At 40.8% G+C, this 22,243-nt stretch overlaps 1 protein-coding gene across 2 annotated transcripts in view; it reads right to left on the reverse strand.

The window, feature by feature from the left end:
* The window catches only part of ARID5B (AT-rich interaction domain 5B), a 178,441-nt gene that overhangs the window by 34,596 nt on the left and 121,602 nt on the right, over positions 1-22,243 (reverse strand). Inside the window, exons 1-3 of one of the 2 annotated variants that reach the window (XM_028511579.2) lie at positions 9,357-10,477; positions 7,839-7,951; positions 1,646-1,850 (exon numbers count right to left, since the gene is read on the reverse strand). In XM_028511579.2, coding sequence (XP_028367380.1) covers positions 1,646-1,850; positions 7,839-7,951; positions 9,357-9,360 — 322 coding nt within the window. In that variant the 5' untranslated portion in view covers positions 9,361-10,477. Of the gene's footprint in view, positions 1-1,645; positions 1,851-7,838; positions 7,952-9,356; positions 10,478-22,243 lie in introns of those variants that run through there. The other variant, XM_028511577.2, reaches the window with a different exon arrangement.

Raw genomic sequence — 22,243 nt, forward strand, 5'->3', positions numbered from 1 at the left:
CAGACGGAGAGAAGCTAAGTTACTGTGTCCTTGGGGAAACTGTGGGATTTTCCAAATTGGGGCCGGTCTTGTTCAACCCTTAGAAAGAAGCCATTGATTAAATGGTAATATATGCTTCCTTCAGATAAGAACTCTCCTTAATCAATAAATAACAGCCACATTAACCTATGATTATCTTTTTAATAGAATGTCTGATGGCAGCACTATATTAAAAGCTCATACTGTATTTCAGGAACATGTGGTACCTTGCAGTGAGGAGGAAAAATATTTCACCCTTGAGGCATCAGTGATACAACAGATCAAAGAGAATGAAGCTACTCAATCACGGAGGAAATGAGTCCATTTAGTCCCCTAACTTGCATGTGTGGTGTTACAAAGATACACCATTTAAACAGAGTTCTCTTTACAGGGTTTGCATATGTTTATGCTGTTAAGCAGCCAGGCAAACTGCTGGCAACCCTGTTCATTTATACCCAATACTGTGGAATGGGACCACTATGGATCTGATTCTTTTATACAAGAGGGGAAGATTGAACTTCAAGTAATTCCTGGGTAAGAGGAATAAAAACTAAAGTAAAAAGGATTTTTTAAAGGCTCAGTGACACACCACGTTTGAAAAGCCTCATTGAACCTTGCACTATTTCAAAGCTATGAAGAGCCCTGCTTTGGCCTTGATTTAATCTGAACCAATGCATAATGCAACAAAGCTGTTCATAGTACATTAATTTTACTTCTATTTCCAGCAACCAGTTTTCAGACAAACATTGTAATCATTCGTAGTTATATAAGTTTATAATGGCTGCGAGTGTTCTCTTGCAATCAGTGCCAATTGCTATTAGGTATGTAAATTGTTATGTAAAACATGCAGGTTTGACATTCTTCATCAAAATGACACATGGTTTTAATCTAGGAAGATATGTTTGGAGAAAATACTATTTCAAGCCAGGGGCTCACGCTTTGTGTGCCACAAAATCCAGACAGAGGCAAAATAGATATTCATTTGTGAAATCAAAGACAGGGCCTGGGTTGCTTCTTTTTTTTATTTGGAATTCTGGTCAGCTGTGAGTTCCCTGATTGACATAAAAATATACCGAGGATGGTTAAATGTACATGTCAGTGTAATTCAAAATTGGGTCTTTGGTTCAAATTTGTGTATTTCTTGTTTCCTCTAAAGTCTTCAGGTTTTGTTATCTCCTAACAAATTTGAAGCTTAGGAAACATATTTTCTCTTTATTGTTGTTTTGTCCACCTTTAAATGTCCTTTTAAAAGCTGCCTTTTCACAGGCAACATCTGTGCCTGATAAAGCTACGTCATATTATTATCTCAGAAGAAAGGCGTTGCAAACACTCAAGATTGACAAAACAGAAAATGAGAAACTTTCAACATGTCTATTTCCAGTCATAATCAGTGGATTCAAGCCTATAAATATCTCACTGCAACTGCCCCAGAAGGGAACAATGTAGCGGAAAGAGGAAGGGAAAAAAATTCCTGGCTGGATGATTTGTAGATTTAGTATAAACAGAAAGCATCATCATCCCCAGATTAGGATTTCAACATAATCCTGCCTCCAAAATATGTTTTTTTTTCCAATTCAAAGAAGCTGAGCAACTTTAATATGTCAAAAATGAAAACAAGTATACTTACTCTGTTTAAAACCTAAATAGGGTATTCGTTCTATTGGCGTCTTCCTTTCTTTCATGTATTTATAGAGCGCCACCAGGAAGGCCTGCTCATCTGCCCGGCACTCCTCACCAATGGCCACCTTTGGTTTTTCTTCATTTGAGACCTTTTTACAGTTATTCTGGTTATTCTTCGGTTTGGTCAAGGCAGACCTGGCCTCACATTTCACCTGGAAAAGGGGGTGAAAGTGCCACATTAAATCAAGCCCAGCTCCGGACCATTCACAAAGACATAGCTAGTGACACATTTCGCTGAGTGGGAAGGGAGAACCAATAAATTACCCTCGCTCTGCAATAGCTTTTTAGAGGCATCACTGAATATGAATTGTCTTAGACCAGGGGATGGTAAATTTCTGTCAAGGGCCAGATAGTAAATACTGTAGGCTTTTGGACCTCTATAGTCTCTGTTGCAACTACTCAAACTGAGTGTGAAAGCAGTCAGAGACAATTTGTAAACAAATGGGTATGGCTGTGTCCCAATCAGACTTTATTTATAGAAACAGGTGGCCAGTGGGCCAGAAACAGTGTTTGCATCTGGTGGGGCCATTCTCCTGCCTCTTTACATACTTTTCCTAAGGGGCAGATCTATTAATTGAACAATCCCTACCTTAAGAAATAGTCCTATATCTCACACTTTGTATCAAAATGAAAGACAAGTTGACCCTTTCAGAGGAAATTTATTTTGTTGCTACTCTTTCCAGCAACCTGAAACCACACGTGGCTGCCAGCATGTGTTGGCATCAGGAACATCAGCTAGGTCTCTGCTGGCTCACCTGAGGGTGGAGCTGGATCTACTCTTGTTAGGAAACAAAAGATCCCACTCCTTACTGAGTGCTTCTTGCTTTTCCATCAGCCCTGAGACTGTAATAGGAAATGTGACTTTGCCACAAAGGAAAGAGTAGAGGTCAGCTAAAAACCCAAGAAGAGTAAGTGAAAAGCATAATTAAAAAATAAAGGGTGGTTAATGCTCCAGATGTTCTTCCTACCACACTCGAGGCGAATATGGAACTTGGCATACCGAACGGCTAACCTAATGTTCCCTCCTCACTGCCATGTTCTACAAGAGGCCTTTGATGGCTGTTAAATATAACGCTAAGTTGCTGAGCTATTTTAATTGTAAAAGGGGGAAGTACAAAGGGTCAAACTTTGAGTTCAAGTGTGCCCGTGGGGAATGTGTACATTCCAATATTCTTTACATCTCCATATCTAACATCGAAGAGAACAGGGCAAGTGCTGGGGAAGTGGTATGAATAAAAATGTCCCACATACTCAACAGCGTTTTCCATTTCAGATTTTTGACCTCTCATTTTCTTTCCTTTCAGCTTCTCCTTCCCAAGCACTAAGAACATAAAAGGCTATGCTTATTTATTAAAGGGAAGTGTATCCTTTTAAAAGGTTTTCTTTATTGCTTAGTCTCTCAAGTGAACATGCTAGTTTAATATCTTCAGATTGGACCTGCTAAAAATAAAACTTCCTGCACAAGTCATTCAAGTGGGCTTCTAGATAAGATTTTAATTTTTAAGGGACTGTGGAAGTGGTCTTAAAACATTTTTCCATGCAGAAGTTTTACTTACAGTATTTTCAAACTTTGGTACATTGTAACATTATATATTAAGGTGAACATCCTGTGAAGCTTTATGTGGTCATCATTTTTCACTGCCAAATTTTAGATTGTTGAGTCTAAAGTTCTGATGACATCTATAATTTCATAGCTTTTTGAAATCATAAAATTACTCCAGTTTAAATTTGTATTGGTTCCAGCCTTTTATTTTTTTGAAGGCTTATGATGTAGCCAGGTTCTATTCTAATCACTTTTTAGGTACTAACTCCCTTCATGCCCACAACTCCAAGGAGGCAAGTTGTTCTTCTCCTATTAGAGGAAACTGAGGTACAGAAAAGATGAGCAACATGCACACGGATGACAAGGTCATGTTCAAATTATTAAGTGGCAAGTTTGGGATTTGAATCCAGGTAGTCTCAACTCTAGGCTTGTGGTTTTAAATACTATACTTTAGTGGAACTTATAAAAATAAGAGTAGTAGTCAAAACATACTTCCAATTAAAATGCCCATCATAATGACTAGGTTTTTATAAAACCTACAGCTTAGAAAGGTGATTTATCAAGTGAAAAGTAAAAGATAAAATTAGGTACTTTTCAAAGTAGAAAAGTGCTGTTTCTTCCACTGCCTTTAGAGCACAGGGAAGGAAACCAGTATCAACGGAGCACCTGCAATGAGCCAGAGACAGTGCTGTGGGCTTCATGTAAACTGCCTCCTGTACCTAGGAATCACAAAAGGCTGGCATTCAGCCCCACTGTACAGATGAAGAGACTGAAGCCCAGCCAGGTTATGTATTGGCTAGAGAAGGGCAGAACTCTGGTTTTAGAGGTCTCCCTCTGCCTAAACTCCAATCATGTACAAACAAGAGTAGATGTAAGGTCTGCATAAGAAACAGGCTGGGTCTTGAATCTGTAATGATAATGGGCCAATTATCTGTATTATTAGGTCAGAAATGCCATTGTTAAGGGAGTATGAGGTTTGTCCCTCAGCATTTAGATAGCTGCCTAACCTGCCTCACCTGTGCAGAAAGAAACACCCAGCAACAGAAGGAAAGCCTTGGGGGGAAGGGATGCCCAAATCAGGCTGGGTGTCATCCAGACTCCCTGCTTCACTGAAAAGGCTCCAGGTGAAGCCAGACTGCCACCTACTGAACTCCATCCTGGACCTCAGTGGGCTTCCCAGCAGCTTTCTCCCAGGGAAGCTGGGAGCTTCCTAGGAAGTGAGTGGTGGCTGCCTTTCTCAGACTAGCTCCATACATTTCCTCAGTTAATATAAATGAACCTTTTAGGATATTATTCTGTTTCTTGTAGAAACAGGCCAAGTTCCTTTCTACATTTGCTCACATGTACCCAAACATTCTCAGCATTTTAATCTACTGAAATATTAAATGGGAGCCAGTCTTTGTGTTGACCTTGAGAACCCCCACCTTTTTGATGGTAACAGTTAATTACTAGATCTTTTTAATATTTTTGCCGACTTGTATGTCTTATACTTGTTGAGTTCACTAAGAGGTTTGGGGTTTCCAAAGTGACTGAGGAAGTGCTAATTAAAGAATCCACATTTAATGTTTTCAATGAACCACTGCCTATTTGGTATTAACCACATCTTTTCACTGGATTGAGTTATAACTAATCCAGCTCTCAACCGAGGCAGCGAGATGTGCTGAACCAACAGGAAAGACCCTAGAGTAATTTCAGTTTAGTCACTAACTTGCTAGGAGACCCTCAGTTTCTTCCTCAGGAAACCAGGAAGGATAAACCATGGGGGGTAATTCTGGGAACCGAATGGGATGAAAAAATATTGAAAATAATGAGAGTATCCTATTTGTAAAATATTGACAATACGCTGGTGATTTAAGTGGAAGAAGATACTGCATACCACGGCTTCCTTTTTGGGTTCCTTTCAGAATATAAACCACCTGTTACATACTTCTGGCTTTTGGAAAGTGCTTTCAGGATGTGAAAAGTCATTTGCCTTCTATCATGGGAGGCCTTTCATTATAGACCAAGGCTGAGATTTCTCTTGTACAGATCACCATATGAACGGGTTTGGGCCCCAGATCTGTTGCTAGAAGATGATCCCAAGGGAAACAGCGGGATTTGGGTTGGATGCATTAATGACATCTTCAGAGAGCTGGTAGACTTTTTCCCAAGTGACTTTTGCTGTCTTTGGAAAGCCATGAAATTCTCAGTCTTGTAAACTTAGCTTTCATGATTGCACTGAGACAGTGTAACCTTTTCATGGTGACAGGTAAATTACTTGACTTGCTTTTCTAGTCACACACAGAAGTCCAGTGCGTTGTGGGTTACCATGTTAAGAGCTTCGCTGTGTGTTGCCGCAGAATGTGGGTACTTATCCATAGTTAGAAATGGTCTGTTTGGCAGACTTTTGAGAAAAAAGTCACACAGCCCTTGGTCACAAAGCCCAACTAGCTGTCCACCTGAAATGTGGCTCCCAGCTTAGCAAATGATCAGAGTGTCACCGGTTTGTAATCTCTACTGTTGCATTTCATGAGAAAAGACCACTTTATGATGCAAATGCCTCTTTAACAGTTGTCCTGACCCCAGATGTGGCTTGTTCATTCTGCAGGGATTTTACGTTGGTCTGTTGGTGCCAGCAGATGAGCCCACCATATTTCACACCCATCTGTCTCTCTCTTCCATAATGCGTGGTCTTGCCTGACCCACCACAACAGCAGGACTATAATCCAAAACTCCAAGAAGAGTTGGATGTTTAGATTGGTCCCTGGGAGCTGGCTGCAGCAGAACATCCATACATTCACTGTTGAAACCAGCGATGGAAGGATCATCCTCCTCTAGGTAAAAATTCTGAATGGCTGCACCGGTGGGAGGTGGCACAGAAATGGTCACATAGAAAACCCAGGCTCGAAGTCTGTCCCTCCTAAGAAGGATAAGTCGGAGAACATCAGACATAGAACAGGCTCCTGCTCTCTTTAGTTTTGTGGGTCTTAGTGGGAGTCCTGAGCTGCCTTCCACAGAGAGAGATATTGGAGGGGTGTGTGTGCTTTCAGGTCTGCTGTATAAGTCTGATAAAACTCCCAGAGGCATATGTTGGTAGTGACTCCATGTGACATGGGAAGCAGCTTCATTCTGCTGGGCTCAGGTACAGGAAATGCTGGATAAACACATGATGTCATCTCAGAAGTATGGGGCAGGGAGCCAATGCAAGACATCGGCAATACATGCTTTGCTGAAGGTTACAGTCCTAAAACCTTCTGGCTCCATTCTTTAGCATCTTGCAAACCACATCACATGTATAATAAACTGCTCCTGCTGACATCCTTCCAGACCATGGAAGCCGAAGACCTAGATAGGTAGCTCTAGGGCCGAGATGTCCAAATTACTGAAAAAAGGTCATACTTGGTATTCAGGTGGACTCAACTTGCAGATGGTTAAATGAACAGAACAAAAATAACTTTAGGGAAAGAGGTTTTTGTTTAGCCAGAAAATACACATTTTTCCTGGTTGATCTCTTTTTAACCCTTGGCAATCTTGGAAGGATGAAGAAATGCTAACCAAAACATCCTCAGAAATTCCCAACGAAGATCAGATTTACAGAACGTGAATATTTAGGATTTGCTTCGTTACACTGGGAGGAGGAGTGGAGCACATGGCAGAAAAATAGATTTTCAACACAGAACTGAGTTGATGTTTTTCTCCATCAGAATCTTCCAAATTCCCCAATAATCAAGATGTTGCCACCTTTGTAAGTTTAGTCCTTGGATCTGGAAATGTGGTATCAGCTGATATCTGGTCTTCAAATCAGGCCCCAAAGGGGCTATCACTGCCTTTGGCACAGAAGTAACACCTAAACACAGACACCCCATAAACGGAACCATGGAAATCCAATCCCAGCTCACAGAAGAAAAAAGATAAGTCTAAAAACGAGAAGTGACACTTCACACTTCACAGTGCTAAATACTTCAGGCGCACACTTTCAAGGTTCCAAAGAATGTGTAAGCAAAATGGGCCTGGGTCCTCAAAAATTAGCCTAGAGTTTGGATCTTTACTCTGCCTTAAGAGAGATCTTTAAAAACATATAAATGTACACATAGGTATATGTATACATGTAAATATTTTGCTATGTGTCTTTAATTTTACATTAAGGTAAATTAGAGGTGATTTAAAAAAATAACTTAAAAGATTAATTCTAGTCATTTCTAACTCCATTGTCTGTCAATCTCTGAAGCATATTTAGCTGAATGCATTCAGACGGAGGATGGTTTAGCTGGTCTATTTTTGATACAGGCAGAGTAAACTATGTCATTGTGTCACCTACTATGAAATCTCAGCGTCAATGACGTGGGCGCTTAATCATCTGTCCTTTACACAACAGGCCAGACTGGGAGGTGGGGAGTCTTTCTGTTGACTAATCAGAATGCATACCCCCTACCCACCCACCCCGCTCTGCCACCCAGGGCAGGGGAGGTGGCGGACACAGACACAGCAGAAAGTTGTGAATATCAAAGTCAGATTTGGAATTGCAAACTGCCACAGAGAAACAAGAATAGGGAGATAAAGAGATAAAGGAAAAATAAAAAGATGCCTCAAAAGAACACCACGGCGCGAACTACTGTACCTTTGCAATGGCTTTGCCATCAGAATTGTTGTTGGAATCTTTAACGGCACTGAATGAATCTCTTCTCTGTGGGCATGGTTTCTTTTTGCGCGGTCTGCCTTTAAGATTTGGCGCTGAAAACAAATGGAGAGAACAATTGATATACATTTTCATTGGCATGGATTTCTTTGTTACACACTAGGAATCTTACTACAGTGGTCCCTACTACGTGTGCCGAGAAATGTACACATCTGTGGTAGCCAGCCCTCATGCTGTTCTTCTCTCTCTGAAGGGTTGCATCTTGGAAGACCATATACTTCTGTACTTCTTGTCCAAAGCTCATCTGATATTAAACAGGTCTAATTAACATAAATAAAATGAAGCCCTTAGCTCTGAAGGATGATGAAAGGATAATGCATTGTTAGAAAAGAAACAGGTTGGGCTGAAGACAGCCCTGAGCCAGGCTCTGAGGTTATTCTATTTTGTTTTGTATCTTGTTTTCAGAAACCTAAGTAATATGCCAGCCCATTATGGTATCATAGTAATGCAATGTTTGAAAACATCTCTCTTCCAAATTGGAGGCATGAGCATTTTCTCAAATTATACAAGTACGTAGAGAGAGAGAGAGAGAGAGCTATAGAGAGAGGCAGTCACAATAACAATCTGAAAAATATTATTACATGCATTTACTAATAATATTGCGACGAGCATGTTTCAAATCTGAACAAATCTGGCAGATGTATTTAAATCAGCATGTTCTCTTTTCCTTTTTCAATATATTTTTTAATGACCATCTTGAGGGTTATTTAAAATAACTCCCAAAGATCACACTGGGGTCAGCCAGATTCTGTGGAGCTTATACTTTCTAAAAGCTACAGACAAGATGCAAATCAAAGTTATGTTTCAACCTTGATGTTGAGTTTGAATCCCTTTAAGAGCCATACAGAAAGCAGAAAAAAAAAGCTGCTGTTTACTGAGTGCTACGGCTGGGCTGTCCGGCATCAGCTTTCACATTCAACTTCATCAGTCACACAAGTTGAACAAAAGTAAAACAAACCAACTAACCAGCTAGTCCTTAAAGAATTCCAAACGAATGAATTATACCCCAAGCGATTCCTTTCAGACCTTTCCAGGTACCCACACTTTTCCTGATTATGGCAATGCCAAATCTGGACATCTAGAATCCTCCTAATTGTTGTTAATCTTACTCATGCCACTCAGTTAACCTGTGGTTTTTAGGGCATTTTATATTGTGCTCATTTTACAAACACAGTTAATCCCACTAATTTGATTTTCTACTGTGGATAACAGTTGGTTGTTCCTAGAGCTCAGTATATAGAGCTGCCTTTACAATCAGGCAAAAGTTTCAAAAGTACCTTTGGGGCTCCAGCTCAGATACCTCCCTCCCAAATCCCCTCTCCCTTCTCTCATTACCCCCAAATGTGTCTCTGAAAGTCCATCCCCCAAAAGCCAGCCTGGAATTATGGAAGGTAAACAAGCTCACAAACCCAAATCAAGCAAAGAGAAAGTAGCGATTACCCATTCCAGTCGACAAACATCTGCCTGACGCTGTCTGTGCTCCTGAAAGCTACAGCATGTGACTGCTCCGCGGCCACGTCCCTGGAAGCCCGGACTGGACTTGGTGTGGATGTCAGCTTTCCTCCGAATGAGAGCTGTGAGCCTCCGCGCTCCGCTTACAACTCCCCTCCCCCCCGCAGCTTCATTACTCATGTAAACACACAGCGGTGACTAGCACCGAGTGTGTGGGATCAGCTCTGAGGACTTCGCTGGAGTTGCCAGACTGGCAAAGAGGGCTCTGCTCTCTCCACCTCCCTGCACGGGGTTGGTGACTTCATCTGGCCTGTTTTGTGGATCCTGACCTCCTGCTCCCCTGTCAGTGCATGATGCCAGCTTGCATGACTGACACAATCCTCAGCCTGAAGCCAGGGTGGGGACTCTTTTGGTTGGAACACATGGGGTAGCACAGAAGTGTTTCCACAATTGACCCAAGTACTAAGACTTGAGTGATTGCTGGGGAAGGATGTACTTTCATGTCCCCTTATCAAAATAATAGCTGAGCAGAAAGCAGACAGACAAACTTGGGGTAGGTCTGAGGCATTTTACTGAGAGGAATAAAACAATACCACCTCTGTTCTAAGACTTGTTACTACAATCTTTCCTTCCTAACATTTTGGCAAAAAGCATTTGAACCTAAAAGGCATTTATTTCCAGAAAAGCTTTCTAATCCCAAAGGCCTTTCAGATAGAATTGGCATTGAATGAGCTGTTTTAAGTAAAGACAATGGTTCCAGGAACTGACAATAAGTCATCTCCAAATCAGGCGTGTTTCCCCCATTCTTTGAGCTGTTTTCAGAACCCAGAGAAGCACATGTCCTTGCCCAGAAGATTCTGAGAATTACAAATTTAGAACACACTAGCATCTAATATTCTGGTCACACAAACTTCAACTCTATGTGAGATCTGATCAAGAAAAAAAAGCCTCTTGTTCCTAGTAAGACAAGCACACTGATATTTCAGGTATGTTAGCTGAATCCCACCAATCACTTAAGTCTCAACTCAATTTTCTCTGCCCTCTGAACTCTGTTTCTGACCTTCTCTTATGCAGGGCATTGCTGTTCTTTGTATTTGAGATGTGTTTTATGGCTTATTATTATACTGTAGGAGAGTCCATGAGGACAGGACCATGCTGGGTTCATCTCTCATCTGCCCCAGCACATACCTAGGAGGCAGCATTGCACAATATGAATTTGTTGGGTGAACACGGGACTAATGGAATAAATATGCCCATATATCTTTCCTTTGTGTCTTCATGAACTGGGCCTGTCCACCTGTCACACTGGGCACCTGTAAGACTGCTTTCACCTTTACTACTTACTCTTGAGCTTTGAAAGCATAAACAAGTGACTTGAGTTTGCTGTGGGAATTGAGACAGGAAACTTGCAGCCTTTGGTTCCTGATTACTCCGTTAAGCCATTGTGCCTGGCACCTTGTCACTGGGGCCACAGTCTTGTCTCACATGTAATGAGCAAATGTCCTGAGGAGCAGATGGTCAGAGTCCCGAGGGGGCAGGGCGGAGGTGGACCATGAAGGCCTGGGTGGGAGGTCCCACAATACAATACCTTTTGGTTCCACAGAACCCAGATGATTCTTTGAATTGGGAAGGTGGGTTTTTAGGTTTTTTTTTTAAATTTTTAGAGAAAGGGGAAGGGAGGGAGAAAGCAAGGGAGAGAATAATCAATGTGTGTTTGCCTCTTGAGTGCCCCTTTCCTAGGGACCTGGCCTAAAACCCAAGGCATGTGCCCCAACTGGGAATCAAACCAGCAACCCTTTGGTTCTTTGTATCTACTGAGCCACACCAGCCAGAGTGGAAGCTGGCTTTTCTGGGAAGCGCAAAATTTCTTGTCCCCAGGCTATATATTTTTTTTCCTACAGGGTCAAGAAAACAAGTAATTTGCTAGGTAGGTGAGTAAATTAAATGCTTTATGGCGTGATGGTGGTCAGGGGTCAGGTGGAGGCTCTGGCCTTTCATTCTTTTACATAAGAAAATAGCTCCACCTGGCTCAGCTTTCCTGGACCTACCTGAGCCTGCCCTCCCCGCTTGATAGCTAAGGGCTGCGTACCTACCTACTGACAGAACCTTAGCCCTAGACTACAGATTTAAAGCAGCTTCAGCCCTTTAGATGAGACTGATCTCTACCAGCAAAGTCATTCTGGGAGGCCAGCAGTACACTTAACAAAGGTCAATTCTACTTAAAAAAAAAAAGAATGTGGAGCAATAAATGCACAGTTGCTTTTCCATGTATATATAATCTGCTAATCAGCCCTGGCCTGGCTTGCTCATAGAGTTCAATGATCTTTGCATGAATGTTTTTAATATCATACATGAAGAATAATAACTGATATTTACTGAGCACTTTCTCTGTGCCAGCCAATGCTTTGTGTACAATAACTCATTTAAAACTCACAACATGCGATTGTGAGTCCCATGTTGTGAAGCTGTGATTATTAGTCCCATTTTAAAGACCAGAAAACTGAGATAGAGATGAAATTACTTGTCTTAGTTCATACAATGGGTTACAGGTAGCAGAAGGGTTCCAGCCCAGCAACTGGATTTTATCCAGAGCCTCTGCATTAAGTAACTTCTCTCTAATAGACACACACACACACACACACACACACACACACACACGCACTCTCTGTCCCATAATGAGGTATTTATATGATTATCTTGGGCTGGCAGTCACCAGGGAGCTTTCCCCAAATGGAAAACACTCCTGAATACCACCTAGCATAAGGGTGCAACAGCCCATCTCAGGCAGCAAACAGCACCCTACAGACTTGACAGCAAGCAGGGTCCCCACGGATCCTGACTCAGCAACAGGTGACAGGCTTCCACCAAAGCCACAGAGTTCCAGTAAGACTTAGAGAGCCATGCACAGGACCCCTTTGCAGTGGGCCACGGACTCTTCCACACAATCAGTGAAAGATCCCTGTGATTTTAAAAAAACTCCCCCTATGAAACCCATCTGTTCCTCTTACTCAGTGCCATGAAATTAGCAAGTGTTCACCTTTGAGCAGTCACTGCTATTTCCATAAGTGTTAATCCCAGGAGAACCAGAGACCACCAGTGCTCCAGGCTGCTTTGACATCTAGCCCTTCTGTTTTGTTTTGTGATTTCCCCTTTTTAATTCCTTTGCATATTAAACAATTATAGTCTTTTTTAAAAGACAATATAACAGCACAAGTTTTTTTCCCCCTTAGAGTCTAGAACTCAGAGTCGCAGGCATTCATTTATTTATATATTTCCTTCACAATGGGTTCTGACAAGTTATGTGTCAGTGCAGGTGTGGGAAACTTTCATCTCAACCCCAACTCTTGCAATAATAATAATAAAACAAAGGAAATGTAACCAGTTACTGGCAAAGTAAATTGCTTTTGGCTTAAATGTTCCTGTTTTTTTCAACTGTGTTCTTCCTGTCATGACCGTCTCTATTTTTTTTATAACATTTATACTCTTGGAAATACCACGAAGATAAACTGCTATAAAAACTGGATTGACTCATCAGTTAACAACTCTCTCTTCTCTTTTTGCAGAGAGGATTTTGTTGCCAACACAGCTACATATTCTATCGAGAAATTCTTTGTGAGCTCCCACTGAGAGAAAGGACTTGCTGGTTGGTGGGGATTGAAATTAGGAGAATGGAAAACCAGGCATCATTTTCCTAAGAGTTTGACCCCCAGGGTCAATGTCTAGAGGAAGTCCGCAGAGCGTTAACACATTTGATTTGCAAGTTGTGTGTGAGTGTGTGTGTGTATTTTAAACACTAAACACGAGCCAGAAAATGAAACTCCGCTGACTGAAGTATTAGGGACCGATAAACATCATTCTATGTATAGTATGCATTACTGATCATACTTTGCATTTCTGTAATGCCTTTCCTCTGAGGATATCAATTCTCTGGAAAATTTTCTACATAGACAATAATCTTAAAATACTCTGGCAAGTTTCAGCATGGAGCATTGCTCTTTCTGGAAGAGAAAAAAACCTACCCTAATTTAGTTATCATTTACTGTTCTATTTTCAATGTTTTCCCTTTGACTATTTAGAAACTTCCTCTTTCACTACAACAAAAATAGGATGAGTGTTTTTAAAGTTATTAACGTATGAATAAAAGATTAGAGACCAAGAATGGCAGAAGGCTTGATCAAAGCCACTCCTGAAATTTATGGGTGTAATAAAAGAAAGCATTTCACAGATAATCTCCTGCAGAATTTCAGTTTTCAAATACTTGGAAAAAAAAGAAAAGAAAAGAAAAACAGAAGCTCTCAGCCCTCATTTTGGCTTTAACTTAAAGACAACATTTTTACTTGAAAAATTCATAAATGAGCTCCTGAAAATTTTATTTTCAATCCACAGTTGTATTCCACACACTTCCTTTTCCACAGCTAACAGAGTGGTACCAGAAAACTGTAGCTGCTGGTGCTCAACATCTGTTAATTGGTTGAGTCTTTCCATAAATTCACGGAGCATTAATTACATATAGATTTAAGAATATTCAAGTTTACTTTTATTCAGTTTTCCTACCAACAGCCTTTCATACCCAAGAGAAGTGTTTGAGAAGCCGCTGTATCATGTGAGACGTGAACACACAGGGCCATGATCGAGCACGGCTTCATCGTGTAGAACATTCTGACTTAAGTAATGGATTTAGAAGTTTCTTCTTTTTTAAAAAAGAAGGGATATCACTTTCAATAATTGTACTGTCAGTTCCATTTTAAGTGTAATTTTCCCCCTCAAATAAAAGCATTAAAAAGATGAGTTCAGAACTGTGAACCAAAACTAGGGCCAAACTCAAATACCCTTACTCTCAAATGCCTCCAAGACCACACAAGCCCTGAGTAATCATCCTTTCTCGCCACTCTGGATGCCACGGCCAAGTTTGCTTTAGCCCAAGCCATATCCTGACGCTGCTTGAACCACAGTTCCTACTAACTGCAGTCTAGTGTTTCCAGTGAACCCTGCCCTCACAGAATCCAGGTCCCTTTCTACCTTCTGTGGAAGGGCGAGCAGTTGTGTTGTTAGAAAGAGGTTGAAAAAAAATGAAACAGGCTTTATATGTGGTCTAGTCACTTGGCTCTTTGTCAAAATCATTGAGATCCCCAAGAGTCACTAATGAGAGTGGAATGTATGACTGCATCTGTCATACCTGGACTGCTTGGGCAGCTTAAGTCCAAAACAGCCGTGGACTTCATTGACTGCTCAACAAACCATGTAAGCAAACACTCTTGTAATCCTTTCCAAAACATGCCCGGCCTTACTCACTCCTGTTTGGTGCTTGTGAATGCTGGAGCGATTGTTAATGTTCCTGATCAAAATTTTAGTAATTTTATAGGCATGTGATTTGCATAACTATTTCCTGGTCTGCCTTCTTTCTGCCCTGGAGGTCTTCATTTCTCAGAAACACTTAAAAATACAGACTTGACTTCTCCCCTTCCCCCACCCTATAAATGGAATGTGACTTGTTAGCTCATCTGCACTGCTAATTGGTTGGAAAGCATGTGACTCCATGCATTCTTGCCATTAAAACACACGCAAACTTTTTTTTTAGTCAGGTTTTACCAGCTGTGATGGGCGGATTTCTATCTTTATTTCATCTTTGTGTCTTAACAAGGCAGAGAAATTTAAGTCACCAAATGTTATTGTATATTATTCTGAAATATGTAGTGAATTCCAAAGGAATGCAGAAATATTCTAGAAATAGGCTTGACAAGGGCACTGGCAAAGAAGAGAGGGGATTATAAAATGTTTGTCACTACCACTTGCGGCATAAGGGGGGAATCGGGGAGCTAAATCTATGTGCAGAGCAAGGAAGAGAGTCTGGGTTTTCAGAAGCTGGCTCTAAAAGAATTCTGGAACTGGGGTAGGAGACTGGAATCCACACCAGACCATTCAGATTCTCACCTTCCTTTTTGTCTCTTCTGCTAACCACAAGATCCTCCAGGGGAGCTATTCTCAGTGAAAGGTCCCCTCTGGGGCCTGTAAGGGGATGGAGGTGGTGGCAGGTTGCCCTCTGGCAGAGGCTTATTTGTCTTTGGGGTGATGAGGTCTATCTACCATGGCATCGGGAGCCTCTGGGAAGACTCTTTTGCCTTAGAATTCTAAATATTTTGTAAAGAGACATCAGGGCACAGTGGACATCTGAGGATTTAACTTGGTCCTTAAGGTGCAGGTGGCTGTGCTGTCTAGGTGTAAATACTGCACACAAAGCATCCAATTTTCTTCCCCAGTTGCAAAGTCTTGTCATGAAATTGCAAACTCAAAAAAACAAAAAACAGAAAACAAAAAACAAAAACTGGACTCTAAAAATGCTGTAGGGCTTCAAATTTCCACTTCCGCACATGAGGGGCAGCTCATGTGTCCTACTGTTCTCGCCAGATGCCAGGTACCTGGCGGCCATTCCCAGGTCCTGGGCCCCAGGCTCCGCCCTCAATGAGGAGGGTCACCCAGGATGTTGAGAAAACAACTGTGTAGAAGCTATTCTAATTTGAGTGTGTTGTTTCACTGCTCACTATGTACTTTTCCTTTAAGATTTTGGAATAACTCATGTTTCCATTTTTTGAGAACTATTCAATAAAAGCAGATTTAGTCTTTCTTAGTATGACTGTCTATAATAAAAATAGAATATTAATTTATGATATTTGTCTTTTTAAGGCTATTTAAGGATCCATTCTGGAAATGCTTTTTAAGGACATTTTGATTTCTATAATTTATGAAGTTTATAAAGATAGGACCTCTTAAACATAGAGAATTAATCTCTCTCTCTTTCTCTCCCCCTTGTTACAATCAATAAACCTGCTTCATTGTAACCCATGATTGATATGTTCTGTGGTGTTATTATAGGACATGACAGAAGAGAAGCGAGGCTACATTTTTGTATTGAGCAGCCTGGCAAGGAGCAGTAAATATCAGAACAGTCTCTAAACTCAAATATAAACAGAACATTCTTGTTCAGCCATTTCTCCAGGATTGGAAATGAGATATTCCATTTTCAACATTGAAGATAATTGATTTGCTACATCTCTAAAAATGGAAAAAAAAATCCCCTACTTGGACTTCAGTAAAAGACGACTCTGTGTGTGTATACACTAACGTGGAGATATTTAATGTCTTACAGATTGAACTAATATGTTATGAGAGACAATTTCGTTTTTCAAACACACACACACATATGAAGAAGTAAAAGGTCATCGTGTAATAATCTCTCAATTACTTTTTTAAAAAATCCCCAAAGGAATGTTGTACTTACTTAGTAGGGATTTTTCGTTCTATGATACTCTATGTGCTGTGTGAGACTTTATGCTGTTCTACATTTCAGAAAGAGTAATTTCAGTAGGAGAGTCTCTTACTTAAAAGGAAAGAGATGACTGTTCTTGTTTCCTTTGCTCAGGTACGTCCCTCCCATCCTTTCCCCCTTATGAGCCACCAGTGCCATCTCTGAGCGTCATTTCTGTGTGGATGTATATAAGCCACACACTAGGAAATGGCTCTAAAAACTCTGCCAAGGAGCTCACAGATGTAGAAAAGAGAGTGTGTTGGAGCAGGGCAGAGTGAGGGTCCAAAGTAAGAAGAGCAAGGGTGAGGACTGTGTATGAAGGGAATGTGGCGGGGTCCATAGTCCTTGGTGCTGTATTGAATAAGGACAACTAGCGTGCTCAGTGAGTCAGAGGGAGGGTGGGGAAACGACAGCCATATACCCTCAGAAATTCTAATGTAAATCTGGAGATTAACAGAGAATATACAGGAAAGGTGCAAACTTCTTCCCTTTTTTGTCAGTATAAGATAAATGGTTTTTGTGACTGTTGAGAGCTGCTGTGTCCATTCCGACCACCACTAGCCACAGGAAGCTATACTGAGCCTTTGAAATGTGTCTAGTCCAAAACTGAGATGTGCCATGAGTGTGAAAAACATTCTAGGTTGCCAAGACAATGCAAAAGTGAAATATCTCATTAATAATCTTTTATATTGATTACATATAGAAACAATATTTTGGATACACTAGATTAAATAGAATATGGTATTAAAATTATTGCTACCTGTTTCTTTTAATATGTGGTTACTAGAATATTTTCATTTACATGCCGCTTGTGTTATCTTTCTCTTGGGTGATGTCAGTTTAGTCAACAATTCAATGTTATGATTATGATTATAGATCTGTCCTTGGAAAAGTGTATTAAAGAGCAAACAGAACAAGATTAATATCGGTGGCTAGAATAAGCACAAAAGCAACAATTTGAAAGTTTCAATATAATTTGGGATTTTATTCACTGTCACAGAGGATAGTCACATGTAGATGTTAGTATCTGAAAATTTTGTGACTCCTTTGTAAAAATCCAATCTGGTAATCATTGACTCAAAGTTAATAAATGGCCCTGATGAAGATGTTATTTCATTAACTTCCTTAACTAAGATGTCACAGCAAATGGTAAGCCTGGACAACAGATTTGGCGGGGAGAGGGAAGGAAAGAGAGAGAGAGAGAAAGAGAGGCTGTCTAATTACTTATTTTACTAATTATTCTCTTTTGCTACCAACATGGGTTGAATATAATGTAAGCCATTTGCAAACTGAATAAGAGAAAACAGACCTTGAGTGATTTTGGCTAACTGGAAGGTAGCAGCTTTTTAATTACTAATTGTTGAATACATTTATGGTGTAATTGTGTTTTCCTTTTTGGAGATTTCATGTGCAAGTTAGTAGAAAGGTAGATATATTCAGGCTTAAAGGTAAGCGCATGACCTTAGCTTTGCCAATGTGCTTCAAACCCCACAGTTTTATAAGAAGAGAGTGAGATTACTCATTGAAGACAGGCTCCAGTAAGCCCAGAAAAGTTGACAGAACAAAAAGGTTTGAACTCCAGGGGGCAGAGGAGGAGATGTATGTATTCTTTTCCCAATCATCCTTAGCACCAAAAGACTATGGGGCATCACTCTGAGAAGACAGCTGCCCAGTGCCCACTTGGCCCAAGGTCCCATCCTCCCAAATAACTGGTCTCAGGAGATGAAACCAAAAGCTTATACCCTCCACATCCTCACTTTTTTGAGTCCTGTGGTGGCAGCAACACAGAAATATAACTAGACAGTTAACAGCTCTCCAGACAGAACATGTCAATCAAAGTGCTCCACCCCAACCTGGATTCTTTCAGGGAACCCCCGTACTCCCCTTTTACAGTCCCCATTGTAAAAATAAAAGAACAACAATGGCAGCAGTGGAAATAAGCTTAGGGAATATTTTCTTTTCTCAGAAGACAAGAGTTGCTGTAGCATTTTAGGCAGTAACATGCAGAGAGATTAAGACCAAAATCCAGGCAGCATCAACAAAATAGGCAATGAATATTATACCTTCTACTGTATGATACTTAAAACATAATAATTTTTATGAAATCATTTGACAGATATAACGCACATCCATCCAGTGAAGCATTCTGCCCACCTCTGGCATGCTTCTGATATCTAACTATAGCAGTATTTGTCTTTGTCCTCCACACTCTTTTATAGCACATGGTATGCATATTTCAGCATCCAACATTATTAACTCATGACCAACTGTCAGCTGATGGTTATCTAACACATGGGGTCTCCACAAAAGGGATCCTTATTTGGGCAAAGGCTCTTGTCTGCACCAGTCTGTCTATATTTTCCCTCAGAAGGACTTTATTTGGATTATTATTGCTGTGAGTGAAAACTCAGAGCTGCATGTGTGGCAATCAGAAGGCGGAGAGATAAATCCTTAGCAAGTTAAAACACTTAGCTGACGTTAAAACCATTTTCTAGCGGTGTGAGCTGAAAGTAAACTCTCGATTGCCCTCTTGTGGTGAGTCTATGTGATGTCGTGGGAAAACCATAAAAATCCAGAGACTAACAAGAGTTTAATCAAATACAGGTAAGAACATTCATCTTTGACAGAAAGAGTCGCAAATCACAACCTTATGTTGTTTTGTAAGTCTTGGAATTTACATTTAGCGGCCCTCCCATGTGGAGAAGGATGGGAATAGGGTGGGGGTGGGGCTTAAATATGGAAATGAGAACTTTGTCTTTCTGGAATACAATGACTTCACTCTGTTTACCATCCTAACTGTTATATATGTGGCAAATTGATTTTTATGAGAATTAGAACATTAAAAATTCATGCCCACATTTTAAAAGTTCCTTCATAACCCAAAATAGACTGATGTTCCAACTGGTTTGGAATTATAGGAACCAAAGAAAGAAGTCTGAATAATTCCCTAATATGGAAGAAACCACTTTAAAAAAGAAGGGGGGACAGTTTATTTGTTTCTGACAATAGGCAACATATGGAAACTTGGAATCTACAGAACAAAGTGTAGGTATAGAAATTACCCATAACCTCTAAAAACTAAATTTTATAAAAATCTGAACTCCACATTTAATAATTGGTTACCCAATTTTGGTATTTAATTTTAATTTCTAAAAACGCTAGTTAAAATTTCTGCTCTACGCCTTTTGACAATTTCCTGCCTTGCAGGCCCATCCCCAGAAAGCAAACAAACCTGGTATTAAAACAGACTGAGCAGCTTAAGAAAAAGCTGGGGGCAAAGTACATGAGATCATAAACTATTTTTCATCTTATTACCAGTAAATGTACCATTTCCCTCTTTTATGTGTCTTCTCTTTTGATAAAAGCCGCTCCTCCGAGCAGCATTAACAAGAAATGCTCTGTATTTTTTAATATGATTTTAGGCGCAGATTAATTTTAACTTGGCTTTTCTACTCACACTTGGAAGTTCAGCTTTTCAACAACAGTTGTTTGGTTTTGTCTTTGAATTAGCAAAGTTCTTAAAGTAATTTTACTACAAAATTAAACAGCTGTGAGTTCTTTAGCAAACATGATGATTCTTGTTCTTCTTTGTACTATTGTGCAAGCTGAAATTCCCTTTCTTTCATGTCTTTCTATTCCAAAATGAATTCCCTAGTTAGGCTTGTTTAGCTTTTAAAAAATAATAATAAAGAAGGGGCCGCCCGTATTTGCTGACCTCTGAAATTCATCAGCATTGGAGCACAGGGCATTTACACAAGGTGCATAATCAAAAGGGCTTTTGTTTAATTCCTATTATGGAATGGAAAATGATATTCTGCCCCAGTATAGTGCCAATCCTTGGGGCACAACAAAGCTGTTTGCAAACGTTTCTGTGGAGCAAGGCATCATATGCCTATTTTGCAGATGAGAAAACTGAAACATTGCTGAAAGGTGAGGAAGGGAAGAAGTAAGACGTTCATAGAGGCTGGAATTAAATTTAGAATTTGATTCCTAGCCCAGGACTCTAACCACGTGAGGGCTCTGACTCTTTGGAATCAACAGAAGAGCAATTTTAAAACATTCTTTTGACATTATTAACCACAGCCTCAGGGCTCTGGGAAAGAGGGGGTGGAGGGCGGGGCCTGGAAACAATACAGAGTTGTGAGGTGACGGCCTCTTGCTCCACGGGTAATAAAGTGGATTACTTGATCCATACCACCATATATTCTAGGAATATTCAGAGGCTTAATGATTTTCTTTTTATCTTAAAAAATTAGAATCTAGATTTTTGTGCTCCCATAGATGGCCTCCTAAAATATATAGAGCCAGGGAAGTGCAGAAAGTGGTTCCTGGCTTTTCAAATGGATTTGGAACCGAAGATCACTGCTAGGAGTTGGTGAATCCACAGATGTGATGACAGTTGGAGTCTTCATCTCAGTAATTTATAAAATGATGGAGTTCCAGAGCTTAAGGAGAACCTTAGATACCACCTAGTCCAAACCCATACTTTACACATCAGGAAAGGGTGGCCCAGGGAGTTTGGGATTTGCCCCAGATCACACCATTAGAGGCAGAGCTGTGACAGACACTGGTGTCTGCCACATGGGATCAGCAGCAGCGCCTTGTCAGCAGATGGCTTTTCAATGGGCCCTGAACCTCCTTGTGGGTCTCTGCAGGGTGAGCTCTGTCATCCCAGGACCACGGTATTAAAACACAGTTTCCAAGGAACTGCAATTAATAAAGGCAAATGGGAGCTGACAAGGACATTCCCACTGTGTTCCAATGCCAAAACATACAACTGAGAGAGCTCACTTGGAGCTCACGGACCGTGGGTCCTTCTGGCGGGACTTCTGTGCACCACACTCCCAGCTGTTTGCTCAGACCCAAATGGGAGGGACTAAGAGGAAAGCACTACTGAAGCCATGAGGGCAATACTCCAGCATTTGGCGTCGGTGCCTGCCACCTGCTTGCTTTTGTTGGGCTGTGCTGAAAAACGAAGGGGATGAGGATAGGCCTTCGGAATTCAGGGCCTCTGGGGGCCTTGCTTTGGAGCATCTTTGTTACTTTCCAACAGTAGCAATGCCTTGGAGGTGCCAATCACCTTGTTGCCTCACAGAGTGCTCCCAACTGGGGACATGGCCTGCAACCCAGGCATGTGTCCTGACCAGGAATTGAACCAGCAACCCTTTGGTTTGCAGAATCACACCCAACCCACTGAGCTATACCAGTCAGGCATCAATACCCTTCCATTTTTCACCTTTGTTCCCCCTGCCCCAACTCCTACCTCTAGGAGTCTACTTTCCTAGACTAGCATTAGACATCATATTCCCTACAGAGCTTCCTGATTCTCCCTCATCTCCAGAAGATGATGTCTTTCCTGGTCACTGTAGTACTGCCATAGTAGGTGCTCAATAAACAATGACTCTCTCTCGGTCATATTTTGGGAAAAGTTTTCAATGAGCAATAATTGTGCCTTGGCTAAACCTCATTGGCTATGACACTGCCACTAAGCAAAACTCTGGATCATATTTTGAATAGCAGTATCTGGTACTTCATAAGAGTCTAGTAAATGTTTATTAGACTTCACTGAGTG

Source organism: Phyllostomus discolor, chromosome 5 (assembly GCF_004126475.2).
Source record: "Phyllostomus discolor isolate MPI-MPIP mPhyDis1 chromosome 5, mPhyDis1.pri.v3, whole genome shotgun sequence".
NCBI classification, from domain to species: Eukaryota; Metazoa; Chordata; class Mammalia; order Chiroptera; family Phyllostomidae; genus Phyllostomus; species Phyllostomus discolor.